The sequence below is a fragment of the Rhinopithecus roxellana genome, chromosome 21 (genome assembly GCF_007565055.1).
Source record: "Rhinopithecus roxellana isolate Shanxi Qingling chromosome 21, ASM756505v1, whole genome shotgun sequence".
NCBI lineage: Eukaryota > Metazoa > Chordata > Mammalia > Primates > Cercopithecidae > Rhinopithecus > Rhinopithecus roxellana.
Window position 1 is genome coordinate 6,662,302 of NC_044569.1, and position 16,682 is coordinate 6,678,983.

The 16,682-nt window shown below is 65.1% G+C and overlaps 4 protein-coding genes across 4 annotated transcripts; all 4 read left to right on the plus strand.

The window, feature by feature from the left end:
• The first annotated feature begins 5,054 nt into the window (after positions 1-5,054).
• LOC104672900 (double homeobox protein 4C-like) lies at positions 5,055-6,531 on the plus strand. The gene has a single exon (XM_010376763.2). It carries the CDS (start codon positions 5,152-5,154, stop codon positions 6,427-6,429), a length of 1,278 nt encoding a protein of 425 aa, XP_010375065.2. The 5' UTR covers positions 5,055-5,151; the 3' UTR covers positions 6,430-6,531.
• Positions 6,532-8,454: 1,923 nt separating this feature from the next.
• On the plus strand, positions 8,455-9,773 carry LOC115895520 (double homeobox protein 4C-like). The gene has a single exon (XM_030926152.1). It carries the CDS (start codon positions 8,496-8,498, stop codon positions 9,771-9,773), a length of 1,278 nt encoding a protein of 425 aa, XP_030782012.1. The 5' UTR covers positions 8,455-8,495.
• A 2,024-nt stretch (positions 9,774-11,797) lies between these two features.
• On the plus strand, positions 11,798-13,117 carry LOC115895522 (double homeobox protein 4C-like). The gene has a single exon (XM_030926174.1). The coding sequence runs from the start codon at positions 11,840-11,842 to the stop codon at positions 13,115-13,117; it is 1,278 nt and encodes a 425-aa protein (XP_030782034.1). The 5' UTR covers positions 11,798-11,839.
• Positions 13,118-15,170: 2,053 nt separating this feature from the next.
• LOC115895533 (double homeobox protein 4C-like) lies at positions 15,171-16,462 on the plus strand. Its single transcript, XM_030926193.1, is given in 2 exon segments — positions 15,171-16,119; positions 16,122-16,462. Coding segments are annotated over 2 exon segments (1,275 nt in total). The 5' UTR covers positions 15,171-15,185.
• Positions 16,463-16,682: the final 220 nt, after the last annotated feature.

Below are 16,682 nucleotides of genomic sequence, written 5' to 3' on the forward strand. Positions count from 1 at the left end.
CATCTCCCTCACTGCACCTCTGCCTTTTGGTTCAACCGCTCTCCTTATAAGCCCTGGGACTGACGCTCCACCGACACACATGTCCAGTTAATTTTTGTATTTTCAGATAGAGACACCAAGGTCTCTTCATTGTAGTCCAGGCCTGGCTTTACTCTGGCCTCAAATGATCCGCCCACTTCAGCTCCCAGCGCTGGACGTAGACAGGAGGCTGAGCCCCCCATGGCCCAGCCCCTTTGATGTGATTTACCTAGAACCAAACGATAAGTTTCCTAATTCTCGGAATATTAAATAATCTTAACTCCTTCTAAAGGATTCTTTGCTGCACAACAGCACTTTATACGTGCCTGCTCATCCGTTGACAAAGCTTACGGTGAGTGGTAAAGCTCTCTGGTTCTCAGAGGAAAAGTGTGAACCTGTCAGATGTGCTGCACGGGCGAAGAGCCTTGCTCCTGTCAATCCAAGAATGAGAAGTGAACTCTAAGCATCAAGTGATCAGCCCCTGCTTTTCTGAAACATGAGTCAGATTCATTCAAATAAAATTTTTAATCAATATTACTTTATTTATATTTCTACCTTAATGGATAACACAGGATCTCTTCTATCGAAGGACTGTGGCGTGGCTCACTTTATTTGACTGAAAGTTCACAACAGACTGTTGCTGTATAACAGAACAAAAGCTTGTTTTTGTAAAACAAACAGCTTGTTTTAAACAAAAGCTCACAAGTATCTATCTTGGCAGATTAATAAGTCCTAAGTATCTCTTTAAAGTAGCTTTCTCTTAACTGGTTTGGGTAATGCACAGTTACGGTTTACCTGGTTCTGAAAGCCCTAAGTAAGGGGTTCTAGTTATTGGAAATATGCTACAGTAGTTCGTCTCTTTATCCATGGCTCTGATTTCCAAATTTCAGTTACCTGCAGTCAACCACAGTTCCAAAAATATTAAATGGAAAATTCCAGAAATGATTCAGAAGTCTTAGTTACACACTTTTCTGAGTAGAAGGATGATATCCCATGCTGTCCCCTCTGTCCTTCCCTTGGAATGTGAATCCCTTTGTCCACAGGACCATGCTGTTACACTCCCTGCCCAGTGGTCAGTCACTAGTAGCTGTCTCGTTGCAGTAGCTGTCTTGTAGCTGTCTCACTGTGTTAGTAGCTGTCCTCACTGCAGTATGCAGTGCTGTGTTCAGTCACTCTATTTACTTTCTAACGGCTCCAAGTGAACGAGTAGTGATGCTGGCAATTTGAATAGCCAGAGAAGCCACAAATGCTTCCTTAAGTGAATGGTACAATTCTCAATTTATTAATAAGGAAAGAAAAAAATGCACACTGAGGTTGGTAAGCTTTAAGGTAAGAGCAACTGTTCTATTGGTGTCATTGTAAAGAAGGAAAAAGAAATTCACACATAGTGTACACAGGGTTCAGTGCTATCTGAGGTTTTAGCATCTACTGGGAGTCTTAGAACATGTCCCCCAAGGCTAAGGCAGGACTACTGTATTTAGAGAGTGACTCAGACGGTAGTCAATAAAAAGGTGTAGGTAATAAATGAGCATGATTTAGATGTATAGCTGCCATGTACATGAGGGACTGAGAGAAAAGGGGCTGTGCAATTTTGGGCAGGACCTATTAGTAAAGCTCAAAATCCATCTTGAAGTAGTGTAATAAAATCCTAGACTTAGGTACTTGGCCTCACAGATCTGGGGTCTCCCCTTCACACTGAGGAATTCACAATGCTCAGATATGGAGAGAACATTTCTGGTCCTCTCCTCTGTGTTCTGAGATGAGAGGGGAAAGAAGACCAAGTTTAAGGGGCACAAACCGTTGGAAGGAGTCTTCCTGCTACTTTTTTTATTTTCTAATTTTGTTCAGGACAGTTGACCAGCTAAGACAAGTGCAGCATCTTAAGGTCATAGCCCCAGAAACTCACCCCAGAGATGATGCTCTCTGGGTTGTCCCAGACTTCCTGGAAACAGCTATGTAGACTTTATATTCTCTGTCAGATAACAATCCCTGATCACTGAGGCTGCTCAATGCTCATCAGGCCCTGTTAAAACATTATTTCAAGTTTAGGAAGGGAAGTAGAAAGAGCCCAAAGAATAAAGAGTGAAACCCCTAAAACAGCAATATTGACAAAAACATCTCTGGGAGTTTGCTTGAAATGATAATTATCCAACTGCTGACTTTCTCCTCCAGTGTCCATGTGCTGAGGCATCAAATCAGAGCTAGAAATACATTCTTAATTATCAGTTTTCTGGAAAAGAATGGTTTCTTGAGAATGCATTTATAAAGGTGATGTCTACAGCCTTTGGAGATTCTGCACAGCCAGGTTGTACCTGCATCTGGTAGAAACAGAGAGGCTCTGACTGAGCACATGGTCAACACCACGCCCCGCCAGTGTCTGGCCAGGAGTGCTACTTGGGGGTCAGTCACTGAGAACCAGCCATCTGGTCTTTTCTCAGTCAGAATTAAAAGGAAATTGGAGCAATTGGAACAGTAATATTAAAACTATAGCAACCAAACAAAAACCACTCCAATTTTTATGTCATGGACTGGGTCAAATATGTATTCCTTTGGAGCAAGTCAACGTTTCCTTCACTCAGTCTGGCAGCCAGCATTCTCTGAGCAGCTGTTTACCTGATGTTTCTTCCTCCTCCTCTGACATCTCGCTGTCTTTCCCAGGATCACCCTTTTGGGCTTTTTCAGAGTAGCCCTCGGGCTTCTCCTCCCCAGGCTCAGCCAACTTCCTCACCTCCGGCTTCTCCAGGTTGGCGGTCAGGTGCATCAGGGTGAGGTCAGGGAGGCTTCCTTCCGGGCGGGCCAGTCTGTTGGCAGAGAGCAGCTGAGTCAGAAGAGGCAAGGGTGTTGGGAGAGATTTGAGTGAGGGGCAAGTAAAAGGAGGATAAACACGAATGAAATCAGTGCATGTACAAAGACCTCACAAGGTGGGGTGTTAGCGTTTTGTCACTTTCTGGTTGGTTTGTTTGTTTTAAGTTCTTTCTAAAAACAAACTGTAAACTCGGTTAGGTTTTGTTAGCTTTTCTAATTCAGGTTCTAGTGATTAGTTGGTAATGAAAGCTATCCACACCTAAACTTGACATTTTTCCCGGAGGAGAAAATGGTCAGAGTTTAGGGTGTAGAAGCATGAAATGGCATCATGTAGGAGGATGAGGCCTGTTTTCCCTCCGGGCTGACCAGCCTGGCATTCCTGCCTTTCGGGTCTGGGCCTGGCGGCGGCGGCGGCGGCGGCGAGAGACTCCACATCGTGGAGAACTGAGCCTCCCCGGGGTCCCAGAGCCCTCCCGGGTGCCAGGAGGGGGCCGTCTACTGCTCATGCGCGGGTGTGCGTGCAGCCGCCTAGGCTCCGGGAGCCGCCCAGGCAGAGCTCTCCTGCCTTTCCACCACCCGACCCCAGCTTGATCCCCCACCCCACTCCCCAACCCCGCGCTCGCGCGCACACACACGCACGCGCACCAACACACCCACACAACCACACACCCTCACACCCACACACACCACCCCCACCCCCGCCCCCGCCGCCACAGCCTTCTGCGCTGGGCTGCTGGCTGCAGACCTCCGTGCCGCGAAACACCGGGTCCGGGCAGCCTCCAGGCCTGCTCTCCCTCCCGCGGCTCGCCTCCTCTGTGCCTCCGCTCCACCGTCACTCGCCCACCCGTGCCCCTGCAGCCTCCCCGCTGTCACCATGGAACACCTGGCGGCTACCTGCACACCCCAGATCCCACACGCAGCGGGGATGCTGACCCTTCCAGGCGGGAGGGAAGGCAGGCAGAGATGGAAAGGGGAAAGCAAGACCTAGAGGGATGGACGGAGGAGGAGGGACGTTGGAAGGGAGGGAGGGAGGGACGGACGGACGGACGGAGAGAGGGAGGGAGAAAGGAACGGCTGGAAAGACGGAGCAACGGAAGGACAGAGTGGGGGCGGGAGGGAGCAAGGGAGAGAGGGACTCCAGCAGAGAGGAAAAGCCTTCTTCGGCCTCCAGGAGCAACAGGACCGGCCCTCCCCCACGCCCCCGCACGCCGGGAAAAAGGCCAGCCCCCAGAGCGGGCAGAGGGCTGGGCCCACAACCGCCGCTTCGGGCGGCGGGGCACTCACACCCCGAGGAACGGGCGATGTCTGCCAAGGCGAGAGTGACCCAGACTCGGGTGGCCGTCCGGTTTGCACCCTCATGGTTGACAGACCTGCGGTCCCCAGGCTGAGCCCTGCACTGCAGCGCGAGGCGGGCAGCCCCGTCCACACAGGGGTCACACTCAGGACGACTGAAGCGTGATTTCGGATTCCACGTTGCTCTGCCGTCTGCCAGGGGGCCGGGTTGCTCACGTCTCTCCGGCCCCCGAAAGCCTCAGCAGGTTGGCTGTTGGATTCCTGAACCCTGCGGGGACCCAGAGACTTCCAGGGAGGCGTGGAACGCCAGCACCGTGACCCCGCTCTCCTCGCCCGCTTCCAGAGCGGCCACAGTGGCGACTCCGCACATGTTGCAGGATGCAGGAATCCATCGTCAGGCCATGTCGCGGGGGATGCAGCTTTTCTCCGGGGTGTCGCTCTGCTCTTCTGCGCGGAAGTGAACGAGACCCACACGCCTGCGTGTGTCAGACCTTCACGGCAACGGCGACACCCACGGGCACGTCCTCCTTCACGGAGAGAGGACCCGGCAGTGTCAAGACTCTCATGTAGGTTCATTTCCACGCCCCACTCCGCACTTCCAGGCTGGCTTCTCCCTGCTGGAGACGCCTGCGGAGCCCCGAGAGCGGCTTCCAGGCCCCGCAGAATCGCTGGAGAGGCTCAGAGCGCCAGTCCCCGAAGCCGGCTCCCCGGCCCCCCCACCCCCCGCACCGTACCCCCTACCTCCCCACCCACTGCCCCCTTCCTGGGCTTCGCTGGCCCCACCCATAAAGAGGACACAGGTCCCTGGGCCCTGTGGTTTCCGGCTTCCTAGGGCGGGCTGACCCAGGGCTCCCCCCCACCCCCCGCACTCCAGAAGGGGTGGAGCCTGTGTGCCTTTATAAGGGCCGCTGGCCGTCTGGGCCGGCCTCCTGGCTGGACCTGCGCGCCGTGCACAGGCCGACTCAGGGCCACGGGAGCCCGCCGGCTTCTCTCTGCCCGTGTCTGTCCGCGAAATTCCGGCCAGGCCTCCCCGCGATGGCTCTCCCGACACCTGCCGACGGCGCCCTCCCGGCGGAAGCCCGAGGACGAGGACGGCGAAGGAGGCTCGTTTGGACCCCGAGCCAAAGGGAGGCCCTGCGAGCCTGCTTTGAGCGGAACCCGTACCCGGGCATCGCCACCAGGGAAGAGCTGGCCCGGGCCATCGGCATTCCGGAGCCAAGGGTCCAGATTTGGTTTCAGAACGAGAGATCGCGCCAGCTGAGGCAGCACCGGCGGGAATCTCGGCCCTGGCCGGGCAAGCGCGGCCCGCAAGAAGGCAGGCGAAAGCGGACCGCCGTCACCCGGTCCCAGACCGCCCTGCTCCTGCGAGCCTTCCAGCAGGATCGCTTTCCGGGCATCGCCACCCGGGAAGAACTGGCCAGAGAGACGGGCCTCCCGGAGTCCCGGATTCAGATTTGGTTTCAGAACCGGAGGGCCAGGCACCCAGGCCAGGGTGGCAGGGCACCGGCGCAGGCAGGCGGGCCGTGCAACGCGGCCCCCGGCGGGTGTCCCCCCGCTCCCTCGCCGGTCGCCTTCACCCACACCGGGGCGTGGGGAACGGGGCTTCCCGCACCCCACATGCCCTGCGCGCCGAGGACTCTCCCACAGGGGGCTTTCGTGAGCCAGGGAGCAGGGGCCTTCGCCCCTCTCCCGCCCAGCCAGGCTGCGCAGGCAGCAGGGTTCTCCCTTCCCCCGCCGGCAGGCGGGCATTGGGATTTTCCTTTCGCTGCCCTGGCTACCCCGGAAGGGGAGCTCTCCCACCCTCAGACTCCCCCGGGGTGGCTCCCGCGCCCCAGCCGGTGCCGGGGGGATCAGGACCCGCAGCACCACAGCCTGCCGGGCCCTTGCTCGGTGGGACAGCCTGGGCCCGCTCCAGCTGAGCCGCAGGGCCAGGGTGTGCCTGCGCCGCCCACGTCCCAGGGGAGTCCGTGGGGGACCTGGGGCCAGGGGCCCCAGGTCGCCAGGGCGGCGTGGGAGGCCCAAGTCGGGGCAGCTCCACCTCACGGGCCCGCGCCCCCAGAGGCCTCCGCGCCGCAGGAGCAGATGCAAGACATCCGGGCGTCCTCCCCGCCGCTCCGGGAGCCCGGGCGCTCGTCTGCACTCCCCTCCAGCCTGCTGGATGAGCTCCTGGAGACCCCGGAGTTTCTGCAGCAGGCGCGGTCTTTCCCAGAAAGCGAGGCCCCGACGGAGCTGCAGGACGTGGGAGAGCCCGCTTTGCTGGAACCGCTGCTCCTCAGCGAGGAGGAATACCGGGCTCTGCTGGAGGAGCTTTAGGACGCCGGGTGGGGACGGGATCGGGGGCGGGGCGGTGGCCTCCCTTTCGCGGAGAGCACCTGCCTCGGTGTGGAGAGGCCTGTTTTCCCTCCGGGCTGACCAGCCTGGCATTCCTGCCTTTCGGGTCTGGGCCTGGCGGCGGCGGCGGCGGCGGCGAGAGACTCCACATCGTGGAGAACTGAGCCTCCCCGGGGTCCCAGAGCCCTCCCGGGTGCCAGGAGGGGGCCGTCTACTGCTCATGCGCGGGTGTGCGTGCAGCCGCCTAGGCTCCGGGAGCCGCCCAGGCAGAGCTCTCCTGCCTTTCCAACACCCGACCCCAGCTTGATCCCCCACCCCACTCCCCAACCCCGCGCTCGCGCGCACACACACGCACGCGCACCAACACACCCACACAACCACACACCCTCACACCCACACACACCACCCCCACCCCCGCCCCCGCCGCCACAGCCTTCTGCGCTGGGCTGCTGGCTGCAGACCTCCGTGCCGCGAAACACCGGGTCCGGGCAGCCTCCAGGCCTGCTCTCCCTCCCGCGGCTCGCCTCCTCTGTGCCTCCGCTCCACCGTCACTCGCCCACCCGTGCCCCTGCAGCCTCCCCGCTGTCACCATGGAACACCTGGCGGCTACCTGCACACCCCAGATCCCACACGCAGCGGGGATGCTGACCCTTCCAGGCGGGAGGGAAGGCAGGCAGAGATGGAAAGGGGAAAGCAAGACCTAGAGGGATGGACGGAGGAGGAGGGACGTTGGAAGGGAGGGAGGGAGGGACGGACGGACGGACGGAGAGAGGGAGGGAGAAAGGAACGGCTGGAAAGACGGAGCAACGGAAGGACAGAGTGGGGGCGGGAGGGAGCAAGGGAGAGAGGGACTCCAGCAGAGAGGAAAAGCCTTCTTCGGCCTCCAGGAGCAACAGGACCGGCCCTCCCCCACGCCCCCGCACGCCGGGATAAAGGCCAGCCCCCAGCGCAGGCAGAGGGCTGGGCCCACAACCGCCGCGTCGGGCGGCGGGGCACTCACACCCCGAGGAACGGGCGATGTCTGCCAAGGCGAGAGTGACCCAGACTCGGGTGGCCGTCCGGTTTGCACCCTCATGCTTGACAGACCTGCGGTCCCCAGGCTGAGCCCTGCACTGCAGCGCGAGGCGGGCAGCCCCGTCCACACAGGGGCCACACTCAGGACGACTGAAGCGTGATTTCGGATTCCACGTTGCTCTGCCGTCTGCCAGGGGGCCGGGTTGCTCACGTCTCTCCGGCCCCCGAAAGCCTCACCAGGTTGGCTGTTGGATTCCTGAACCCTGCGGGGACCCAGAAACTTCCAGGGAGGCGTGGAACGCCAGCACCGTGACCCCGCTCTCCTCGCCGGCTTCCAGAGCGGCCACAGTGGCGACTCCGCACATGTTGCAGGATGCAGGAATCCATCGTCGGGCCATGTCGCCGGGGATGCAGCTTTTCTCCGGGGTGTCGCTCTGCTCTTCTGCGCGGAAGGGAACGAGACCCACACGCCTGCGTGTGTCAGACCTTCACGGCAACGGCGACACCCACGGGCACGTCCTCCTTCACGGAGAGAGGACCCGGCAGTGTCAAGACTCTCATGTAGGTTCATTTCCACGCCCCACTCCACACTTCCAGGCTGGCTTCTCCCTGCTGGAGACGCCTGCGGAGCCCCGAGAGCGGCTTCCAGGCCCCGCAGAATCGCTGGAGAGGCTCAGAGCGCCAGTCCCCGAAGCCGGCTCCCCGGCCCCCCCACCCCCCGCACCGTACCCCCTACCTCCCCACCCACTGCCCCCTTCCTGGGCTTCGCTGGCCCCACCCATAAAGAGGACACAGGTCCCTGGGCCCTGTGGTTTCCGGCTTCCTAGGGCGGGCTGACCCAGGGCTCCCCCCCACCCCCCGCACTCCAGAAGGGGTGGAGCCTGTGTGCCTTTAGAAGGGCCGCTGGCCGTCTGGGCCGGCCTCCTGGCTGGACCTGCGCGCCGTGCACAGGCCGACTCAGGGCCACGGGAGGGAGCCCGCCGGCTTCTCTCTGCCCGTGTCTGTCCGCGAAATTCCGGCCAGGCCTCCCCGCGATGGCTCTCCCGACACCTGCCGACGGCGCCCTCCCGGCGGAAGCCCGAGGACGAGGACGGCGAAGGAGGCTCGTTTGGACCCCGAGCCAAAGGGAGGCCCTGCGAGCCTGCTTTGAGCGGAACCCGTACCCGGGCATCGCCACCAGGGAAGAGCTGGCCCGGGCCATCGGCATTCCGGAGCCAAGGGTCCAGATTTGGTTTCAGAACGAGAGATCGCGCCAGCTGAGGCAGCACCGGCGGGAATCTCGGCCCTGGCCGGGCAAGCGCGGCCCGCAAGAAGGCAGGCGAAAGCGGACCGCCGTCACCCGGTCCCAGACCGCCCTGCTCCTGCGAGCCTTCCAGCAGGATCGCTTTCCGGGCATCGCCACCCGGGAAGAACTGGCCAGAGAGACGGGCCTCCCGGAGTCCCGGATTCAGATTTGGTTTCAGAACCGGAGGGCCAGGCACCCAGGCCAGGGTGGCAGGGCACCGGCGCACGCAGGCGGGCCGTGCAACGCGGCCCCCGGCGGGTGTCCCCCCGCTCCCTCGCCGGTCGCCTTCACCCACACCGGGCCGTGGGGAACGGGGCTTCCCGCACCCCACATGCCCTGCGCGCCGAGGACTCTCCCACAGGGGGCTTTCGTGAGCCAGGGAGAAGGGGCCGTCGCCCCTCTCCGGCCCAGCCAGGCTGCGCAGGCAGCAGGGTTCTCCCTTCCCCCGCTGGCAGGCGGGGATTGGGATTTTCCTTTCGCTGCCCTGGCTACCCCGGAAGGGGCGCTCTCCCACCCTCGGGCTCCCCCGGGGTGGCCCCCGCGCCCCAGCCAATGCCGGGGGGATCAGGACCCGCAGCACCACAGCCTGCCGGGCCCTTGCTCGGTGGGACAGCCTGGGCCCGCTCCAGCTGAGCCGCAGGGCCAGGCTGTGCCTGCGCCGCCCACGTCCCAGGGGAGTCCGTGGGGGGGCTGGGGCCAGGGGCCCCAGGTCGCCAGGGCGGCGTGGGAGGCCCAAGTCGGGGCAGCTCCACCTCAGGGGCCCGCGCCCCCGGAGGCCTCCGCGCCGCAGGAGCAGGTGCAAGACATCCGGGCGTCCTCCCCGCCGCTCCGGGAGCCCGGGCGCTCGTCTGCACTCCCCTCCAGCCTGCTGGATGAGCTCCTGGAGACCCCGGAGTTTCTGCAGCAGGCGCGGTCTTTCCTAGAAAGCGAGGCCCCGACGGAGCTGCAGGACGTGGGAGAGCCCGCTGTGCTGGAACCGCTGCTCCTCAGCGAGGAGGAATACCGGGCTCTGCTGGAGGAGCTTTAGGACGCCGGGTGGGGACGGGATCGGGGGCGGGGCGGTGGCCTCCCTTTCGCGGAGAGCACCTGCCTCGGTGTGGAGAGGCCTGTTTTCCCTCCGGGCTGACCAGCCTGGCATTCCTGCCTTTCGGGTCTGGGCCTGGCGGCGGCGGCGGCGGCGGCGAGAGACTCCACATCGTGGAGAACTGAGCCTCCCCGGGGTCCCAGAGCCCTCCCGGGTGCCAGGAGGGGGCCGTCTACTGCTCATGCGCGGGTGTGCGTGCAGCCGCCTAGGCTCCGGGAGCCGCCCAGGCAGAGCTCTCCTGCCTTTCCACCACCCGACCCCAGCTTGATCCCCCACCCCACTCCCCAACCCCGCGCTCGCGCGCACACACACGCACGCGCACCAACACACCCACACAACCACACACCCTCACACCCACACACACCACCCCCACCCCCGCCCCCGCCGCCACAGCCTTCTGCGCTGGGCTGCTGGCTGCAGACCTCCGTGCCGCGAAACACCGGGTCCGGGCAGCCTCCAGGCCTGCTCTCCCTCCCGCGGCTCGCCTCCTCTGTGCCTCCGCTCCACCGTCACTCGCCCACCCGTGCCCCTGCAGCCTCCCCGCTGTCACCATGGAACACCTGGCGGCTACCTGCACACCCCAGATCCCACACGCAGCGGGGATGCTGACCCTTCCAGGCGGGAGGGAAGGCAGGCAGAGATGGAAAGGGGAAAGCAAGACCTAGAGGGATGGACGGAGGAGGAGGGACGTTGGAAGGGAGGGAGGGAGGGACGGACGGACGGACGGAGAGAGGGAGGGAGAAAGGAACGGCTGGAAAGACGGAGCAACGGAAGGACAGAGTGGGGGCGGGAGGGAGCAAGGGAGAGAGGGACTCCAGCAGAGAGGAAAAGCCTTCTTCGGCCTCCAGGAGCAACAGGACCGGCCCTCCCCCACGCCCCCGCACGCCGGGAAAAAGGCCAGCCCCCAGCGCGGGCAGAGGGCTGGGCCCACAACCGCCGCGTCGGGCGGCGGGGCACTCACACCCCGAGGAACGGGCGATGTCTGCCAAGGCGAGAGTGACCCAGACTCGGGTGGCCGTCCGGTTTGCACCCTCATGGTTGACAGACCTGCGGTCCCCAGGCTGAGCCCTGCACTGCAGCGCGAGGCGGGCAGCCCCGTCCACACAGGGGCCACACTCAGGACGACTGAAGCGTGATTTCGGATTCCACGTTGCTCTGCCGTCTGCCAGGGGGCCGGGTTGCTCACGTCTCTCCGGCCCCCGAAAGCCTCAGCAGGTTGGCTGTTGGATTCCTGAACCCTGCGGGGACCCAGAAACTTCCAGGGAGGCGTGGAACGCCAGCACCGTGACCCCGCTCTCCTCGCCCGCTTCCAGAGCGGCCACAGTGGCGACTCCGCACATGTTGCAGGATGCAGGAATCCATCGTCAGGCCATGTCGCGGGGGATGCAGCTTTTCTCCGGGGTGTCGCTCTGCTCTTCTGCGCGGAAGTGAACGAGACCCACACGCCTGCGTGTGTCAGACCTTCACGGCAACGGCGACACCCACGGGCACGTCCTCCTTCACGGAGAGAGGACCCGGCAGTGTCAAGACTCTCATGTAGGTTCATTTCCACGCCCCACTCCGCACTTCCAGGCTGGCTTCTCCCTGCTGGAGACGCCTGCGGAGCCCCGAGAGCGGCTTCCAGGCCCCGCAGAATCGCTGGAGAGGCTCAGAGCGCCAGTCCCCGAAGCCGGCTCCCCGGCCCCCCCACCCCCCGCACCGTACCCCCTACCTCCCCACCCACTGCCCCCTTCCTGGGCTTCGCTGGCCCCACCCATAAAGAGGACACAGGTCCCTGGGCCCTGTGGTTTCCGGCTTCCTAGGGCGGGCTGACCCAGGGCTCCCCCCCACCCCCCGCACTCCAGAAGGGGTGGAGCCTGTGTGCCTTTAGAAGGGCCGCTGGCCGTCTGGGCCGGCCTCCTGGCTGGACCTGCGCGCCGTGCACAGGCCGACTCAGGGCCACGGGAGGGAGCCCGCCGGCTTCTCTCTGCCCGTGTCTGTCCGCGAAATTCCGGCCAGGCCTCCCCGCGATGGCTCTCCCGACACCTGCCGACGGCGCCCTCCCGGCGGAAGCCCGAGGACGAGGACGGCGAAGGAGGCTCGTTTGGACCCCGAGCCAAAGGGAGGCCCTGCGAGCCTGCTTTGAGCGGAACCCGTACCCGGGCATCGCCACCAGGGAAGAGCTGGCCCGGGCCATCGGCATTCCGGAGCCAAGGGTCCAGATTTGGTTTCAGAACGAGAGATCGCGCCAGCTGAGGCAGCACCGGCGGGAATCTCGGCCCTGGCCGGGCAAGCGCGGCCCGCAAGAAGGCAGGCGAAAGCGGACCGCCGTCACCCGGTCCCAGACCGCCCTGCTCCTGCGAGCCTTCCAGCAGGATCGCTTTCCGGGCATCGCCACCCGGGAAGAACTGGCCAGAGAGACGGGCCTCCCGGAGTCCCGGATTCAGATTTGGTTTCAGAACCGGAGGGCCAGGCACCCAGGCCAGGGTGGCAGGGCACCGGCGCAGGCAGGCGGGCCGTGCAACGCGGCCCCCGGCGGGTGTCCCCCCGCTCCCTCGCCGGTCGCCCTCACCCACACCGGGACGTGGGTAACGGGGCTTCCCGCACCCCACATGCCCTGCGCGACGAGGACTCTCCCACAGGGGGCTTTCGTGAGCCAGGGAGCAGGGGCCGTCGCCCCTCTCCGGCCCAGCCAGGCTGCGCAGGCAGCAGGGTTCTCCCTTCCCCCGCCGGTAGGCGGGGATTGGGATTTTCCTTTCGCTGCCCTGGCTACCCCGGAAGGGGCGCTCTCCCACCCTCGGGCTCCCCCGGGGTGGCCCCCGCGCCCCAGCCAATGCCGGGGGGATCAGGACCCGCAGCACCACAGCCTGCCGGGCCCTTGCTCGGTGGGACAGCCTGGGCCCGCTCCAGCTGAGCCGCAGGGCCAGGGTGTGCCTGCGCCGCCCACGTCCCAGGGGAGTCCGTGGGGGGGCTGGGGCCAGGGGCCCCAGGTCGCCAGGGGGGCGTGGGAGGCCCAAGTCGGGGCAGCTCCACCTCAGGGGCCCGCGCCCCCGGAGGCCTCCGCGCCGCAGGAGCAGGTGCAAGACATCCGGGCGTCCTCCCCGCCGCTCCGGGAGCCCGGGCGCTCGTCTGCACTCCCCTCCAGCCTGCTGGATGAGCTCCTGGAGACCCCGGAGTTTCTGCAGCAGGCGCGGTCTTTCCTAGAAAGCGAGGCCCCGACGGAGCTGCAGGACGTGGGAGAGCCCGCTGTGCTGGAACCGCTGCTCCTCAGCGAGGAGGAATACCGGGCTCTGCTGGAGGAGCTTTAGGACGCCGGGTGGGGACGGGATCGGGGGCGGGGCGGTGGCCTCCCTTTCGCGGAGAGCACCTGCCTCGGTGTGGAGAGGCCTGTTTTCCCTCCGGGCTGACCAGCCTGGCATTCCTGCCTTTCGGGTCTGGGCCTGGCGGCGGCGGCGGCGGCGGCGAGAGACTCCACATCGTGGAGAACTGAGCCTCCCCGGGGTCCCAGAGCCCTCCCGGGTGCCAGGAGGGGGCCGTCTACTGCTCATGCGCGGGTGTGCGTGCAGCCGCCTAGGCTCCGGGAGCCGCCCAGGCAGAGCTCTCCTGCCTTTCCAACACCCGACCCCAGCTTGATCCCCCGCCCCACTCCCCAACCCCGCGCTCGCGCGCACACACACGCACGCGCACCAACACACCCACACAACCACACACCCTCACACCCACACACACCACCCCCACCCCCGCCCCCGCCGCCACAGCCTTCTGCGCTGGGCTGCTGGCTGCAGACCTCCGTGCCGCGAAACACCGGGTCCGGGCAGCCTCCAGGCCTGCTCTCCCTCCCGCGGCTCGCCTCCTCTGTGCCTCCGCTCCACCGTCACTCGCCCACCCGTGCCCCTGCAGCCTCCCCGCTGTCACCATGGAACACCTGGCGGCTACCTGCACACCCCAGATCCCACACGCAGCGGGGATGCTGACCCTTCCAGGCGGGAGGGAAGGCAGGCAGAGATGGAAAGGGGAAAGCAAGACCTAGAGGGATGGACGGAGGAGGAGGGACGTTGGAAGGGAGGGAGGGAGGGACGGACGGACGGACGGAGAGAGGGAGGGAGAAAGGAACGGCTGGAAAGACGGAGCAACGGAAGGACAGAGTGGGGGCGGGAGGGAGCAAGGGAGAGAGGGACTCCAGCAGAGAGGAAAAGCCTTCTTCGGCCTCCAGGAGCAACAGGACCGGCCCTCCCCCACGCCCCCGCACGCCGGGAAAAAGGCCAGCCCCCAGCGCGGGCAGAGGGCTGGGCCCACAACCGCCGCGTCGGGCGGCGGGGCACTCACACCCCGAGGAACGGGCGATGTCTGCCAAGGCGAGAGTGACCCAGACTCGGGTGGCCGTCCGGTTTGCACCCTCATGCTTGACAGACCTGCGGTCCCCAGGCTGAGCCCTGCACTGCAGCGCGAGGCGGGCAGCCCCGTCCACACAGGGGCCACACTCAGGACGACTGAAGCGTGATTTCGGATTCCACGTTGCTCTGCCGTCTGCCAGGGGGCCGGGTTGCTCACGTCTCTCCGGCCCCCGAAAGCCTCAGCAGGTTGGCTGTTGGATTCCTGAACCCTGCGGGGACCCAGAAACTTCCAGGGAGGCGTGGAACGCCAGCACCGTGACCCCGCTCTCCTCGCCCGCTTCCAGAGCGGCCACAGTGGCGACTCCGCACATGTTGCAGGATGCAGGAATCCATCGTCAGGCCATGTCGCGGGGATGCAGCTTTTCTCCGGGGTGTCGCTCTGCTCTTCTGCGCGGAAGTGAACGAGACCCACACGCCTGCGTGTGTCAGACCTTCACGGCAACGGCGACACCCACGGGCACGTCCTCCTTCACGGAGAGAGGACCCGGCAGTGTCAAGACTCTCATGTAGGTTCATTTCCACGCCCCACTCCGCACTTCCAGGCTGGCTTCTCCCTGCTGGAGACGCCTGCGGAGCCCCGAGAGCGGCTTCCAGGCCCCGCAGAATCGCTGGAGAGGCTCAGAGCGCCAGTCCCCGAAGCCGGCTCCCCGGCCCCCCCACCCCCCGCACCGTACCCCCTACCTCCCCACCCACTGCCCCCTTCCTGGGCTTCGCTGGCCCCACCCATAAAGAGGACACAGGTCCCTGGGCCCTGTGGTTTCCGGCTTCCTAGGGCGGGCTGACCCAGGGCTCCCCCCCACCCCCCGCACTCCAGAAGGGGTGGAGCCTGTGTGCCTTTAGAAGGGCCGCTGGCCGTCTGGGCCGGCCTCCTGGCTGGACCTGCGCGCCGCCGTGCACAGGCCGACTCAGGGCCACGGGAGGGAGCCCGCCGGCTTCTCTCTGCCCGTGTCTGTCCGCGAAATTCCGGCCAGGCCTCCCCGCGATGGCTCTCCCGACACCTGCCCACGGCGCCCTCCCGGCGGAAGCCCGAGGACGAGGACGGCGAAGGAGGCTCGTTTGGACCCCGAGCCAAAGGGAGGCCCTGCGAGCCTGCTTTGAGCGGAACCCGTACCCGGGCATCGCCACCAGGGAAGAGCTGGCCCGGGCCATCGGCATTCCGGAGCCAAGGGTCCAGATTTGGTTTCAGAACGAGAGATCGCGCCAGCTGAGGCAGCACCGGCGGGAATCTCGGCCCTGGCCGGGCAAGCGCGGCCCGCAAGAAGGCAGGCGAAAGCGGACCGCCGTCACCCGGTCCCAGACCGCCCTGCTCCTGCGAGCCTTCCAGCAGGATCGCTTTCCGGGCATCGCCACCCGGGAAGAACTGGCCAGAGAGACGGGCCTCCCGGAGTCCCGGATTCAGATTTGGTTTCAGAACCGGAGGGCCAGGCACCCAGGCCAGGGTGGCAGGGCACCGGCGCAGGCAGGCGGGCCGTGCAACGCGGCCCCCGGCGGGTGTCCCCCCGCTCCCTCGCCGGTCGCCCTCACCCACACCGGGACGTGGGTAACGGGGCTTCCCGCACCCCACATGCCCTGCGCGACGAGGACTCTCCCACAGGGGGCTTTCGTGAGCCAGGGAGCAGGGGCCGTCGCCCCTCTCCGGCCCAGCCAGGCTGCGCAGGCAGCAGGGTTCTCCCTTCCCCCGCCGGTAGGCGGGGATTGGGATTTTCCTTTCGCTGCCCTGGCTACCCCGGAAGGGGCGCTCTCCCACCCTCAGACTCCCCCGGGGTGGCTCCCGCGCCCCAGCCAGTGCCGGGGGGATCAGGACCCGCAGCACCACAGCCTGCCGGGCCCTTGCTCGGTGGGACAGCCTGGGCCCGCTCCAGCTGAGCCGCAGGGCCAGGGTGTGCCTGCGCCGCCCACGTCCCAGGGGAGTCCGTGGGGGGCTGGGGCCAGGGGCCCCAGGTCGCCAGGGGGGCGTGGGAGGCCCAAGTCGGGGCAGCTCCACCTCAGGGGCCCGCGCCCCCGGAGGCCTCCGCGCCGCAGGAGCAGGTGCAAGACATCCGGGCGTCCTCCCCGCCGCTCCGGGAGCCCGGGCGCTCGTCTGCACTCCCCTCCAGCCTGCTGGATGAGCTCCTGGAGACCCCGGAGTTTCTGCAGCAGGCGCGGTCTTTCCTAGAAAGCGAGGCCCCGACGGAGCTGCAGGACGTGGGAGAGCCCGCTGTGCTGGAACCGCTGCTCCTCAGCGAGGAGGAATACCGGGCTCTGCTGGAGGAGCTTTAGGACGCCGGGTGGGGACGGGATCGGGGGCGGGGCGGTGGCCTCCCTTTCGCGGAGAGCACCTGCCTCGGTGTGGAGAGGCCTGTTTTCCCTCCGGGCTGACCAGCCTGGCATTCCTGCCTTTCGGGTCTGGGCCTGGCGGCGGCGGCGGCGGCGGCGGCGAGAGACTCCACATCGTGGAGAACTGAGCCTCCCCGGGGTCCCAGAGCCCTCCCGGGTGCCA